This window comes from Melitaea cinxia, chromosome 26 (assembly GCF_905220565.1).
Source record: "Melitaea cinxia chromosome 26, ilMelCinx1.1, whole genome shotgun sequence".
Taxonomy (NCBI): Eukaryota; Metazoa; Arthropoda; class Insecta; order Lepidoptera; family Nymphalidae; genus Melitaea; species Melitaea cinxia.
Window position 1 is genome coordinate 2,441,950 of NC_059419.1, and position 16,204 is coordinate 2,458,153.

Sequence of the window (16,204 nt, forward strand, 5' to 3'; positions counted from 1 at the left end):
TTAAATGTTTGTGGTTAATATTAAACTTTATTGATGCATGACAAGAACACTCATCCCTTTTTGGACACTACTCTATCTCTATTATAGATCCTCTTACAGTATTAAATATTTCATTGACGAAATTCAAAAAGTAACACATATTTTAGCAAAAAAAAAGTAATCAAACGAACACAAAAAAATAAAGAAACATCTGTAATAGCAATGAAAGAGAAAGTACATAACAAATTACATTCCCTCTAGAGTTGGCAGATTACCTTCTGTTAGGAATTTTTAATATTTCTCTCTTCCCCGTTCAAAGTAAAAATTGCAATCATGAAATTTTTTATCTTTTATTGCCTACCCTCCACGAGTGCAACATACTAATTAAAAAAGAGCGCTTAGCACAAGTTAAGATTGTACTAAAATTGTAGGTAAGTTACCTTGATTTTAGGTTTTACCTGATTGTTAGTTGTATCATTTTTAAATGTTAATATATGTAGTTTGTCCATTTCGTAATTTAAAACCATTTAGGCAAATGTATATGAAAAAAGTTATTAGTATATTAACGCCTTTTTTTACGCCTATATTTTGACTATTTCTAAATACAGTTTATTTATAATAAAATTTAAAAACGCATTTTTAACTGAAACAAGACACTACCTACTAATAACTAATTCGATATTTTTTTGTTGACAAGTATACTAAGATCTTTTTTTTGTAAGAAATAATAAAAGACTTTATTTATTTATTAAACTATGAAATAAATTTGATAAAGACTTGTTTTGAATTCTTGCCATAGAGCAGAGCAGAAGTAAACTAATTTATCATTCTAGCTTGTAAGGCAAAGGTCTTGCAAGGTAGGGCTGCAATAGTTGCCTATAACAGTAACTGTGTCAGTATTTCGAGGTTAATTTCTCCTCAATATTTACTCGTACGATATTTTTGTTATCGATTTGCAACTTAAAATTTCTAGCAAATTAGCGTACGTAGTTAAAATGATCTTATGTCCAAATATTTGATCAACATTTAAGTTTAGTTTCAGTCCTTGGTTCTTAGCTATATTTGGTAAAAATCGATTTAGCAGTTCGAAGAGTATCACATCTTAAAATGCTCTTAAAATGCTGTTTAATCATTTTCGACATAAAATAGAATTGTTAGGTAGTTTTCTACGTAGGGACTTTTCATAAATTTTTATTTCAATATCCAGTGATGCATTGTGGATTTTAGCAATATCAAGGATCCCTATAGAAAAAAATATCATAAAACACGGACAAATGGAGACCAAATTCTCAAACCGAGTTATGAGAGTCTATGAGACTCATAACCTCTCACAACTCGGTATGAGAATTTGTTCTGCATTTTTCCATGTTTTATGATATTTTTGTCCATTGGGATGCAGGAAGCACGACGAAAAATTATCGTTGCTGTCGTGTTTTCAAACTGAAGTGATTGTTATTGTCGACAAAAACAGCGGTAGATTACCTACCGTTAACTGTCTGCAACATCTTTACACCGCTTTGCTGGTGGTACGAGTGCCGTGTGGGCGTGGGCGGTGGGTTCGTCAGAAAAGTTTTACTTACCTAAGTATAAAGGACCTGGGTGACCGAGCTTAGCTCGGTATTTTTAGTAAATCGTGTTTTTTGAAAATCATATTTAAATACGAATTACATATTGATAAAATATGAATAATATTTTTCGATTTTATTTTTTTTAGAAAAAAAAGAAAAAAAAACGATAATCGATCTGGAATACGTGAGGATTCGAACCATGATCTTTTCGGCCGAGCGCAATCGGCCGATTTCCCCTGAGCTATTACAACTTTATTGACAGATGCGAAATTTACCTTCTTATTCTAACGATATTGTAGCCATTTTTTCATTGCCTAAAAACAGGGATAAAACGACATTTTCTAAAAATGAATCCTAGCTAGATTTATTTATCTCCCTCGTAATCCCCTGTATACTAAATTTCATGAAAATCGTTGGAGCCGTTTCCGAGATTCAGATTATATATATATATACAAGAATTGCTCGTTTAATAGTATAAGATAATTTTGTATACCAATAACAAGAACTTATAGATTCAGTAATGTCATAATTTTACAAAATACAATAAACGAAACTTTCCTTACAATATTAGTATAGGTATTTCGTCATGATCGTAGAAATATGTCTTTTTTGTTTCGAAAAAAAAATTACCAAATTTACTTTTTACTATAATTCGGATATGCATTATCAAAATATTACAACTGCATAAAAGGAAAAAGTCGGTCATCGGATTTGATAGATGCTTATGATAAAATTACGCATGCGTAATATATTCTAATTAGAATTGAATTTATGTATGCCTTGTAAAATTTTATTTATGTCAGATCCGTTTTACGCTTATGACGATGTATCGCCTGAATAATATATTTGAGAATTATCAAATCGCTGCTCATAACGCGATGTGAACCACCGGATCTGAACACATCCGCGCGTCGGCGGACGTAGCATCGCTCCCGTGGGACGGGACGCCCCTGGTCTTGTGCCTGATCACATCCTATAGTAAACAAAACGTACAGAGACTAACAGTCGCACCTTTCATTACTTAATCCATCGTGAATTACAAAGTGGTCAAGACAAGGTTTGTGAAAGAAAATAAAAAAAAAATCACAAAATAAAAGTCTGTACGAAGTTCTAAGAGTCAGCGTCGAATACAAGAGTATCGTAAAATAGGAAATTACAAACACGTAAAACCTGAGAAATTAATAAGTAGGTACGTGTTTAGTACTTATTAAGACCATAATATGGAACTATTTCAAGCTACCTAACTTATTAGGTATTTTATAGACTACTATTGAATGACCAATAATTCTGAAGAATGACGAAAGTAGCTTTTTGTTGTGCCTCAATTTCGACATTGTTCTATTTCATACTTTTTTAACCGACTTCAAAAAAGGAGGAGGTTACTCAATTAGACCTTATATCTATAATCAATAATATATAGGACCTGGGTGACCGAGCTTAGCTCGGTATTTTTAGTAAATCGTGTTTTTACCCGACTGCCAAGGAAGGGTTATGTTTTTTTGAAAATCATATTTAAATACGAATTACATATTGATAAAATATGAATAATATTTTTCGATTTTATTTTTTTTACAAAAAAAAAAAGAAAAAAAACGATAATCGATCTGGATTACGTGAGGATTCGAACCATGATCTTTTCGGCCGAGCGCGATCGGCCGATTTCCCCTGAGCTATTACAACTTTATTGACAGATGCGAAATTTACCTTCTTATTCTAACGATATTGTAGCCATTTTTTCATTGCCTAAAAACAGGGATAAAACGACATTTTCTAAAAATGAATCCTAGCTAGATTTATTTATCTCCCCCGTAATCCCCTGTATACTAAATTTCATGAAAATCGTTGGAGCCGTTTCCGAGATTCAGATTATATATATATATACAAGAATTGCTCGTTCAATAGTATAAGATAAGATAAGATAAACGCGAAAGGTCATTCATCACGAAATCTCCAAAACTATAACACCGAAAAACTTGAAATTTGGCAGGTAGGCTCCTTATAAGACGTAGGCATCCGCTAAGAACGGATTTTATGAAAAACGACCCCTAAGGGGGTAAAACGGGGGTTGGAAGTTTGTATGAAAGTCCTATATTTTGAAGTAAGAGACTTGAAATTTCAAATGTAAGGTCTATAGATAGTGAAAAGGTGTCCAAATAATGTATCTTTAGAAATCAACCCCTTTTTGGGGTTAAAACGGGGGATGGTAGGTTTACTCACTCATCACGAAATCTCCGAAACTATAACACCTACAAACTTGAAATTTGGCAGATAGGCTCCTTATAGGGCGTAGACATTTGCTAAGAACGGGTTTTACAAAATCGACCCCTAAGGGGGTAAAACGGGGGTTGGAAGTTTGTATGAAAGTCCTATGTTTTTTGAAATTTAATATTTATGCTCTATAGATGGTGAGAAGGTGTCCAAATAATGTATCTTTAGAAAGCAACTCCCTTTTGGGGTTAAAACGGGGGATGGTAGATTGACTCACTCATCACGAAATCTCCGAAACTATAACAGCTACAAACTTGAAATTTGGCAGGTAGGTTTCTTATAGGGCGTAGACATCCGCTAAGAACTTATTTTACGAAACTCAACCCCTAAGGGGATAAAACGGGGGATGGAAGTTTGTATGAAAGTCCTATATTTTTGAAATTTAATATTTATGCTCTATAGATGGTGAGAAGGTGTCCAAATAATGTATCTTTAGAAAGCAACTCCCTTTTGGGGTTAAAACGGGGGATGGTAGATTGACTCACTCATCACGAAATCTCCGAAACTATAACAGCTACAAACTTGAAATTTGGCAGGTAGGTTTCTTATAGGGTGTAGACATCCGCTAAGAACTTATTTTACGAAACTCAACCCCTAAGGGGATAAAACGGGGGATGGAAGTTTGTATGAAAGTCCTATGTTTTTGAAGTAAGAGACTTAAAATTTAAAATGTTTGCTCTTTAGATGGTGAGAACGTGTTCAATTAATGTATCTTTAGAAATCAACTCCTTTTTGAGGTTAAAACGGGGGTTGGTAGGTTGACTCACTCATCACGAAATCTCCGAAACTAAAACAGCTACAAACTAGAAATTTGGCAAGTAGGTTCCTTATAGGGCGTAGACTTCCGCTGAGAACGGATTTTTGAAACTCGACCCCTAAAGGGATAAAATGGGGGTTGGAATTTGTATCAAAGTCCTATGTTTTTGAAGTAAGAGACTTGAAATTTAAAATGTATGCTCTATAGATGATAAGAAGATGTCCAAATAATGCATCGTAATATATATATAAAAGAGAAAGGTCACTGACTCACTCATTACGAGAACTCAAAAACCGCTAGATGGTCCATCAATCCAGGATGGACAAAGATGAAATTTGGCAGGGAGGCAGATTATAGTTAGTGGACGTCCGCTAAGAACGGATTTTGCGATATTACCACCGCTAAGGGGGTTTAATTGGGGTTGATAGTTTGTATGAAACATATACAGCCTGAAAATAAAACTAAAAATGAGGTTTTATAAAAATAACTATTAAATTATACTAAATTGTGCCTTTTAAAAAGTTACTCAGTTTGATAAGCATTTCAAGTGACTGAAATAAAAAATAATTTGCGTTAAACATCTTAATAGTAATGCATATCTGCATAACCACGCGGACGTAATCGCGGGCAACAGTTAGTGTATTATAAAACAGTCTTCAAAAGTGTACCTATGTGATCGATTCGCTCAAAATCTACTGAACGGATTTTCATGCGGTTTCACCAAAGGAGAGGGGGCTTCAAGAGGAAGGTTTACGGAACGGCTAAGCCGATTTTGATGAGAGTTTCACTGGAAGTTTGCCAGGAAAACTTTGTAACACAGTGATTTAAACGCGGGCGAAGCCGCGGGCACAGCTAGTATATTTATATATGTTCGGTGATAACTTCGTCGTTTATGAACCGATTTTGATAATTCTTTTTTTGTTGGAAAGGAGATATCCTAAGTGTGATCTGATGATGGGATCCCAGAGAAATCGAGGGAAACCCTCGAAAATCCGCATAAATTTTTACTAAGTGTATCGATTTTGATGATTTTTAATTTATTCTAAAGCCGATGTTGATCATGTGGTCAAATTTAAATTTCATCGAGATCTGATTACAACTTTTGGAGTAATCTTTGATAATGCGTATTTACTTGACTATTTTTTCGTCTACCTACGTTGTATTACTTGTCGATGTAATTGAAATCGGTTTTTTTTCGTTTGCCAGCAAACACAATTATTATATTACAAGTTTTTTATACAACAAAATAATTCAATTTTATACCAAAACAAGGATGTGATGTGGCTTTATTGTTAATTTCAAACCCAACTTTTCAACTTTAAAGCGCCTGTGACTTTAAATTCAAGCAATCATTATTTTATTCTCGTTTTTCAAATATAAAAAATAAAAATTTTAATCTGGTATTATTTTTATTGTAATAATTAAACCTTTTTATGGTTTTTAATGAATTTCACTTTCTAATATCAACCAACCATGGTTTATAACTATTTGGTTATGGTTTGGAATCACAACTAATTTGAGTAAATGTAAAGTACAACCCTGTAAATCTTGATATTAGTTAAAAACCAAAAAATTAGAAAACAAAATTGGTAATTTTTTTAAAGATTTAAAAAAAACGCACGTTTGACCGCAGCATGAAGTATGTCAAAAAATCAAAAATAATTTATATTTTAATAACCTAAGAGGATTAGGCGCAATTGTGCGATTATGGAGATATCATCATTTATTATGTCGACTCCATACCAAAAATTAAAAAAAAAATCTTAGTGCGCTGTTTACGATTATAAACCTGAAAGTTCGTTGTATAAGGCATATAGCAGTTATTCTCAATCGCATTCAAGCAAAAAAAGCGTCACTTGAAAAAATAAATTTGAATGTCTATGAAACGTAAATTTCAGCCCACTGTGCGACGCCGGCGGCGGCCACCGGTCACTTCCCATCTAACACCGCGGCGAATAACAGCGTGCGAGCGATCGATCGGGTGCCGTTATTTTGTGCCTTGTGTATTTCAAAAAAATACAAAATTGTACAGTCCACGAATGTTTTATTGGACCCATGTAGGAAGCTAACAATGTGGAATTTAGTAAAAAGTTAAACTTTTCTGACTTAGACATGTTTAATCATTGCAAAGTGTGTGGTACCATTTTAAAATATGCCAAGATAAAATTATAGGGAAGTATTGTTCGGTTTATCAAGTCAGTTTTACCTTTAGAAATGTTATGTAACATGTCGTACCTACGATGTTAGCATATCCATTTCTTTGTATTTTTGATAGCATAAAGTGCTGTGTCAAGTAAAAGGTGTTGCAATGTTCTTTAATTAGAAATAAAAAGAAAAGGCAGTATTCTCAAGAACGTATATATTTTGTCATATTGTTTGTAACATAACAAAGTTTAAGTTCTTTACGTCCTTAGTTGTCGAATAAAAGATGTTTTTTTTTAAACTTTGGACACAATGCTTACTACTTAACAGCTGCTCCTAATCTGTTATCAGCTCTCGAATTTATGCTTTTCACAATTTCTGTCAAGCCCAATCAGTGCACACATTTATTATTGCTCTGACAAAACACAGCGGTAAGTTTTGATATCCCTCAGAAACAATTACTTACACCAAAAGGGTATTACACTGGGTGTTTGTGCTTGTGTATTGCGCTTGAGAATACTCATCACAAGTATAAATCTTGGTGGGGACCGTTGATTGTGAGGCGTTTATTTATTTATCATCACATCACAATCCAGATATTTAATCAACAAATAGGTGATTGAATTGTATTGTAATCATTGTCCTAATTTTCATCTTCGGCAAACAATATAAAAGTTCCCCATTTATACAGAGTCAGGTTTACTGCAATACAGTCCACTCGCCAATTCAAGTTTTAAGTACGTTTTTTGCTGACACAACAATGTCCAAAAGACACCCAAATGGGGGTAGTTCATTTTTACTCACTTAAGCAATGACTTCCAGTTGCCCATATTTCGATTATCTTTTTGTAAAGAGATTTTGATCTTATTCTCTAAACTGTTTCTTGTCTTTTTTTTTTTGTTTGATATACCAAACATATATATTTTTTGTTGTGTCATTCAAATTTGTCATGTAAGTAAATTGTATTTTTTTGAGAAATAACTGATCTTTATTCTTATACTCTTGCGATGGACCAAGGTTCAGATCGATTGCGGGATCCTTGCTGTTCATCTCACAGACCCCAAGCTATTGGTGGACCTAAGCTATGTCTGAGGTCACCTCAGTGGGGCAATTAAACCCTTGCGATGGTAATCTTCGACCCAGATTTAAGCCAACCACGCAATGTTTGCAAGCTATCCATCTTCCAGACCTAAGCTATTGGTGCACTCAAGCTATATCTGAGGTCACTTCGATGGGGCAATCATAGCCTTGCTGTAGTAATCTTCGACCCAGATTTAAATCAACTGCGGAATGCTTGCAAGCTATCCATCTTTTAGACCCAAGCTATCAGTAGGCCCAAGATATAGCTGACCTCAGTGGGGCAATATGGGCACCTCCTTAGGTCTCCCATCCCTTGTCAGCTTAAGGTGGACTAGTTTGACGTGAGTAGCAAGAACACCTGCTTGGCTAAATTTTGCAGGACAGCTGTTGCAGGCGAAAGGACGTTCACCCGTATGGGTCCGTATATGAGACTTACGGGTTGCATTACGCTGGAAATTCAAAATTAATTAAATACCATAATACACATTAAAATACATAAGTATACTATAATATGTGACGAGACGTTGTTATTTTTAACTGTTAAACGCAAAAACTGTCACGTTAAACGCGAAGTTTAAATAGTCGTTAACTTTCCTTGTAATTTTCTTAAATTTTGATGAATTTCCTCATCCAACCTCGCAAAGGGAAGGATCTTGCAACCAGACGGGTGTTGTATCTGGTGGGCTAATCCCCCCCCCCCGGTTGTTTTTCGGGTTCTTGTATATATCTTCAATTTCGGATAACTTTAATATTGCGATGTAGGATACTTCTGTTCTTAGTTCATATGTTGCTAGATAGCTAAAGAACCTTCTATAAGTATATATTAGTTTTTTTTTAGGTTAAAGGAAATCAATAAAATCTTTTTCTAGTTATGGTGTGACCAAGAGAAATAGGAATTAATTTTTATATACAAAGATAAAAATATTTATATTTACAATTAAAAAACAAAATATTTTTATAACTGACGATTTAAAGACAACTGGGTTAGAAAGTTAGAATGTCTAATCGTCGAATGTGCATATATAAATGTGAACCGCTATAAGCATAGCTAAGAGCATAACCGGAGAAAAACTGGAGATATTCAGGTAATTTAACTTTGAAAAATGTTTCTAGGGAATGAAAAATTAAAAAAAAATTGATAGACATTTGGAAAATTTTAACAATAATTTCAACTGCATATATTTCACAGTTCGCAAGACGAACGACCTTTGTCTAGTCAGATAGTAATAAATAAATAAATAAATAAATAAATAAATAAATAAATAAATATCTTTAAGTCGCCGTGTCAATTAGTATAAATATAAGGAAATTATTGTAAATAATGATACGTTATGATCTTGACATACTTACACTAAAAACTTTATCACAGAAAGGGCAGGGGAAATTTAGAGGTCTCCTGTGACCTTCGTGAGTGAAACGTTTGTGTTCCGTTAGGGACCATAAGTTGACATATGCCTGTAAAAAAATATTTAGCTAATTTAACTTGAACCAAAAAAAAAAATTACGGGTAGGAAGATATTGGTATTAAATCACCAGTTATTAGCCATTCATGACATCCAATCGAATGCTATCTAACTTTTTGAAGTAAAACTTCTTCGCGCACGCTTAACTCGGGGAGTAAGGCGGTGAATTTTTTTTTTATATCACTAGCTCGGCAAACAAGCGTACGGCTCACCTGATGGTAAGCGATTACCGTAGCTTATAGACGCCTGCAACACCAGAAGCATCGCAAGCGCGTTGCCGACCCAATCCCCAATCCCCCCCAGGAGCTCTGGTCACCTTACTCACCAAAAGGAACACAATACTGCTTGAAAACAGTATTATTTAGCTGTGATCTTCTGTAAGGTCGAGGTACTACCCCAGTCGGACTGCTCCATATTTTGAGCAGGAAATTCCTGCTGTGCCCTACCTCAGTTGAAACGAGACGAGAGCGTTACGAAAAGTATGATCGGGCGAGGCGAACGGAAGTTCAGAGGGAGATATAAGTTAGTTGGAGCTAAAGAAGTATTACTTCAGCCGTGTGGTCTGAAGCACACTCTTTTTTATTCTATAAAGCTGGTAAAAAAAAAGGTCGATAGACGAAATAAGAACATAGGGTAGTTCAACATTACCTTATCGCATTTGTCGCACTGAAACGGTTTGATATTAAGATGGACTCTATTACTGTGTCGGACCAGATCTCTTCGAACACTGAACCTCTTGTCGCAATGGTCACATTTAAGTCTGAAACAATCACATTTTATTACTTAATAATAAATATGTATGGATTTAGTGACGCTGTATTTCTTGAAACATCACTAATTTTATAATGATTGACTTTTTAAACGACTTCCAAAAAAGGAAGACGTATCGATTCGATTGTTTTCTTTTAATGTATGTTCAACATCCTCAGAACTTTGAACTGGGCGGACCGATTTCGATGAATTATTTTTTAATCGAAAGGCGGTGCGTGTCATCTGGTCCCATTCAAATTGAACTATTTTTTCGTCGGCCTACGTTGTCTGTACCGCATAACTTTCCATTGGGTTTACCAATTTTTATGACTCTTACTTTAATCGAAAGCTAATGCTCGTCACGAGGTGTTTGAAAGCACGTATTTTCTTGACTATTTTTTCGTGACCCAACGTTGTATTACTTGTCGATGTAATTAGTCGTTAACACAATTAATTGAATGTAACTGAGCATCTTTTGCCTAATTATCTTATAAGGAAAATATACATACATCGTTCATATACAGGTATACTGTTACCTAAAACACAAGAATTAAGTTGGTTGGTTTAGGAACGGGTGATGATGTGTATGTTAAAGACATTATTTTATAATATTTCAATATAAAAAGATGTTTTTAATAATATTTACATACGGTAATTCCAAATAGTTGACATGGGGCGCTGCTATCTTCAAATGTTGTTTCAAAGAGTTGTTCGACTTAAAACCTCTGAAATAAAAGTACAATAAATGCGTATTGTAATAAATTATCAATATTATAACTAGCTGATCTGGCGAACTTCGTACCGCCTTATTTTTTTTTTCTTAAATATAATAATTACATATATTGAAATAAAATATAGCCTATCTTTCAAGTTGGATCACACTGCGCACGGTGTGCAAATTTGATTAAAATCGGTTAAGTAATTAGGAGTTACACATAGCATTAACAACACGTATGTAATACGTAAAATGTTAATTAAAAAAAAAATAAGTGTGCTTTAGACCACACGACTGAAGCAAAACTTACGAAACGTAACTCTATCTCTTTCTATGTTCACTAACTTATCACATCTCACTTTTCGTAACAAACAGCGAGTGTGCTTTAGACCACACGACTGAAGTAAAACTTATTTAGTTGCCCTTACAGTAATATACGAAACTCTCTTTCTTTTTATCTACACTAACTTCTATCTCCCTCTCAACTTCCGTTCGTCTAGTCCGATCACTCTTTTCGTAACGCTCTCGTCACGCTTTCACCAGCTCACTTCCCAATTCAAGCGTGCGTGAAGAAGTTTAACTTCAACAAATGAAATATCAGAGGTTTCCTACTTGTCACATTCGACGCAGTAGTAGTTCCTGGCGCCCGTGTGCTTGACCATATGACTCCTGAGTTGCGACGGAGCCTTGAAGGCGACGCCACAGTCTGGACACACGTGCTTCTTTATCGTACCCGCTGTGGCTTCGGATGGATGCTTGCTGTTGTAGACAATATGAAATTAATACATTTTTTTTTGAAGAGATAACGTCTCGTGCTGTGTGGGTACGGCACTAAAGAATTTAGCCACCCCCTCTCTTCCCGTGGGTGTCGTAAGAGGCGACTAAGGGATAACACAGTTCCACAACCATCTTGGAACTTAAGAAGCCGACCGATGGCGGGACAACCATCCAACTGCTGGTTTTGAAATACACAGGCCGAAGACGGGCAGCAGCGTCTTTGGTGCGACAAAGCCAGTACTGCGGTCACCAACCCGCCTGCCCAGCGTGGTGACTATGGGCAAAACACATGAGTTCACGTTATTGTTGACGTGAGCTTGTGGAGGCCTATGTCCAGCAGTGGACTGTATAGGCTGTAATGATGAACGTCTTATGAATTAATGAACATCGGCTGCACGCACGACAAAGTGTCACGTTCCGCCTGAGCGTGCAAGCGAGAGCGCGGAACAAGCGATAGAGAGGCACGATCGGCCCAAGCGTTGGCACAACACATCAATGTCTTTTCGCGTGACGTCAGAGTTCAAAATTATTCGAGTCAATTCATAAAAGTATGCAATTTTTCAATAATTTTTCTTTATGACGTTATCACGTTGCTTCGTATCAAATTTCAAGATTCTGAGTTCACGAAAAGGGGTTTTGATTCCCTTGGGAGTGTCGAAAATTTGCAACATAAACGGCTGTAACTTTTGATCGCGTTGGCTTAAAAGTTTGAGTTTTTCACAGCTAGTAGACCTGATTATTTGATATGAATTTTAGCTTGATACCTCCACGCGTTTCTGAGAAATGGGTCTTGACAGACAGATGGGCAACAAAATGATCCTATGAGGGTTCCGTTTTTTTTTTTTAGTTTTTTTTAAGGTACGGAACCGTAAAAAAACTATAGAAATGGGTTATTTATTTACTCACTCGATCATATGAGTTTTTAAACCTTCCTTGTTTACGTATGTTTTCTGACAGATTTCACATTTCGATCGCTTCTGCGTCATATGCGTGAACTTTATGTGCTTCTTTAGAGATATTTGCCGCCTGAAATGATATACATTTTAATAACCTTTGAAATTTTAGAACTGACATTCGATACAAAATGTTACCAGCATTCACATTAACTACACGTAATGACGCCGCGTTGGCGCAACGGTTACAGCCATGGATTATGCCTGTTGCGCTGGCGGTTGCGGGTTAACAAACATTTGTATTGGCCATACAGGTGTTTGCCGTGGTCTGGGTGTTTGTCCTTGTGGATCTCCCCACCCTGCCTCGGAAAGCACGTTAAGCCATCGGTCCCGGTTGTTATCATGTACACCTGATAGCGATCGTTACTCATAGTAAGGAATATATCCGCCAACCCGCATCGGAGCAGCGTGGTGGATTAAGCTCTGATCCTTCTTCTATATGGGACATTTGGCACAAAATGTTACCAGCATTCACTTTAACGATACTGAGTAACGATACTATTAAAGATTACTGAGTGTGTAACGTTTATTATTATTTATTTATTTATTATTATTATTTATTTATTTATTATTAAAAATAACACACACACAGAGAGCTTAAAAGTAAATGAAACATCAAGAGAACATTTATTTTACCGTAAAATGTGTGCATTAACACCCTTAACGAATATCAAAAAAAAAACGAGTGTGCTTTAGATCACACGACTGAAGTAAAACTTATTTAATTGCCCTTACAGTAATATACGAAACTCTCTTTCTTTTTATCTTCACTAACTTCTATCTCCCTCTCAACTTCCGTTCGCCTAGTCCGATCACACTTTTCGTAACGCTCTCGTCACGCATTCACCAGCTTACTCCTTAAGTCAAGCGTGCGTAAAAGAAGTTTAACTTCAAAATTCTACACCAAAAAAAATTTACAAAGAATAATGGTAGCAAAATCAATAAACAATTTAAAAATTGCTATATTACAACATTAGGTACATTACAAACTTGTGTAGTATACCCAGTAGTTAGGCAATAAGGATAATATTTCATATTTCATTAAAAATACAAAAAATATGCTTTTAAATTTAATAAAAAAGAAAAATAAATTGTACTTTATGTTGATACTGTGCTATACCTATAATACCAAATGTACTTTTATTGAGAAAAAAAAAGGTGGCAACCCTAGTAGACAGTATTTATTATGAATAGTTGTAGCGCAGTGGTCGAAACTCGACCACAATTAAATTATAAGCTTGAACATTATTAGGTTCTGTTGTCAAAGACTATACTTCTGTAATAATAAACAAAAGAGTATATATACGCATGTGTGTCAAATACATTGTTGTGTGTGTACTGTTTTTTTTTTTATTGTTTTAATGTTTTTTTTATGCACAATTAAAAAATATATATCAGCATTCTGTAATCCTTCTTTATGTAAACTGTAAGTGTGCGAAATTTCATACTCCTCCGTCTGCACAAGTTTCGTAAAGAGGGCTAAAAAGTTTTTGCATCTCATATTAATATATAGATGACAGAATATGACGACTGTATTGATATAATACTTATTTGCTTCTGATATTAATATATAGATGTCGGAATATGACGGCTTTATTAATATAATACTTACTTGAACATTTTGTGACAGTGTAAACACTCGTGCAAGTAAGGATCCTGATGATGGTAGGCTGAATAATGTTCCTTTATTGTCAATCGACTGGTTCTTGTCAAATTACATTCACTGCATTTGTACCGTCTGTGGAAACAAGTGACATAATTTTTATTGATAAAATAGAAAACAGAGTAACTGGATAGAGAGAGACATATAGATTTGGACTTTGCATATTTCTTAAACATTTTGGACGACGTTCTCTAATCCATACTGAAGCTATAATTGTATTTTTTCTCATTTATTGTCAGGACCAAGTTGTAGAAAAAAAACAAGAAAGACCGACACATTTATAAAAAAAAAAATGGAGAAGCAAAATTTGCCTGGACAAATAACAGAACATATGAAATAACTCACACTCTGTGATATCTCTGATGACTCAGTAACCTGTTCATTGTAGCCATTCTCTGGTTACATATATCACACTTATATTTGCCCATCGCCTGAAAATTATAGATAAATTATAGATAAAAGCTACATTGCAGTCACTACAATTGCAATCGCATTCAGCCTGTAACATCCCACTGTTGGGCACAGGCCTCTTTCTTAATGTAGGAGAAGGATAAAAGCTTAATCTACCACGCTGCTCCAGTGCGGATTGGCGGATCTGTTCCCTACTATGAGTAACAATCGCTATCAAGTACGTAAAATAACAACCGGGACCGACGGCTTAACGTGCTCTCCGATGGATGATGGGAAGACCCACAAAGACCTCAAAAACAGAAAGGAATATTTGTACAAATACAAACATCCATCCCGACCAGGAATCGAACCAGTGTTTTAGACGACTATCGTCTCATTATTTTATCCAACATGATTACAATTACAATTAATAGTAAGAAAAGAAAACACAAAACATACACAAGTTAATTGCGCAAAAGGCGGTCTTTTCTTACATTGAAAAGTTGGCAAACAAGCGTACAAGACCTATGCGATTAAAGACGCATGCAACACCAGAAGCATCACAAGCACGTTGCCGACCCTACCCCCAATAGGTATTGGACCAGGAGCTCTGGACACCTTATTCACACATAAACACATCGTCACTTAAGAGCAGCATTATTTAGCAGTGATCTTCTGTAAGGTCGAGGTACTTCCCCATATGGGCTGCTCCAGATTTTGAGCAGGAAATTTCCTGCTGTGCGTAGGGCACTCAGTAAATAAGTTCTAAACAAAGTGAACGATTAATGTTCCATACCTTGCTATGTTTCTCCATGTGATTGTCGTACGATTCCTTAAAAACGAATCCCTTTATACAGTCTGTACATTTATACACGCAATTCAAGTATTTCGGGTCCTTTGCCATTTTGATCCGCTCTCTCATACACTGTTCCCTTGTTATGCGTTTCATTATGATTGTTTCATCTACGAAACATTAGTTCAACAATTTATATTATCACAAAAACCTGATAGCAATCATTACTCATAGCAGGGAATATATCCGCCAACTCGCAGTAGAGCAAAGTGGTGGATAAAGCTCTGATCCGACTCCTACATGGGGAAAGAGGCCTATGCCCAGTAGTGGGACGTTACATGGTGAATAAATCGATTAATCAACTACATCATAACACTCATCACAACATCTTAAACTTTTGGATAAATCGTCCTACAGGCCTCCAACGTGTGGGCACTGAGCTCTTGTCCATATTGAAGAAGGATTAAAGCCTGAACTACCACAATACTTATGTAATATAATGTACGGGCTGTGTGACTACGGCAGTATAGAATGTAGCCACCTCCTCTCTTCCCGTGGCTGTCGTAAGAGGAGACTAAGGGATAACACAGTTCCACTACCACAATAGCACTTAAAAAGCTGACCGATGGCGGGATAACCATCCAACTGCTGGCTTTGAAATACACAGGCTGAAAACGGGCAGCAGCGTCTTCGGTGAGACAAAATCAGCGCTGCGGTCACCAACCCGCCTGCCCAGCGTGGTGACTATGGGCAACACACATGAATTCGCGCCATTTGTGGCGCGAACTTATGGAGGCCTATGTCCAGCAGTAGACTGCGAGAGGCTGAAGTAATGATAATGTACAACTCAGTTGTGACCCCTCCCCCCCCCCCCGACACAGGAGTGAACACAACTGATGACCTTTG

At 35.8% G+C, this 16,204-nt stretch overlaps 1 protein-coding gene across 1 annotated transcript; it reads right to left on the reverse strand.

The window, feature by feature from the left end:
* Positions 1-6,916: 6,916 nt before the first annotated feature.
* On the reverse strand, positions 6,917-15,439 carry LOC123666506 (zinc finger protein 501-like). Its single transcript, XM_045600588.1, has 9 exons — positions 15,302-15,439; positions 14,461-14,546; positions 14,065-14,190; positions 12,406-12,525; positions 11,335-11,481; positions 10,658-10,732; positions 9,906-10,017; positions 9,145-9,249; positions 6,917-8,243 (listed from the first exon to the last, which is right to left on the reverse strand). The coding sequence occupies exons 1-9, from the start codon at positions 15,425-15,427 to the stop codon at positions 8,067-8,069; spliced, it is 1,074 nt and encodes a 357-aa protein (XP_045456544.1). The 5' UTR covers positions 15,428-15,439; the 3' UTR covers positions 6,917-8,066.
* Between the last annotated feature and the right edge of the window lie 765 nt (positions 15,440-16,204).

Coding starts and splice junctions, on each gene's coding strand:
- LOC123666506 (XM_045600588.1), bottom strand. CDS start 15,427: ATGAGAGAGCGGATCAAAATGGCAAAGGACCCGAAATACTTGAATTGC. Junction 11,482..12,405: donor TTAAAAACTCATATGATCGA/GTGAGTAAATAA, acceptor TGTCTACAACAG/CAAGCATCCATCCGAAGCCA. Junction 9,250..9,905: donor AGTGCGACAAATGCGATAAG/GTAATGTTGAAC, acceptor ATTTTTTTACAG/GCATATGTCAACTTATGGTC.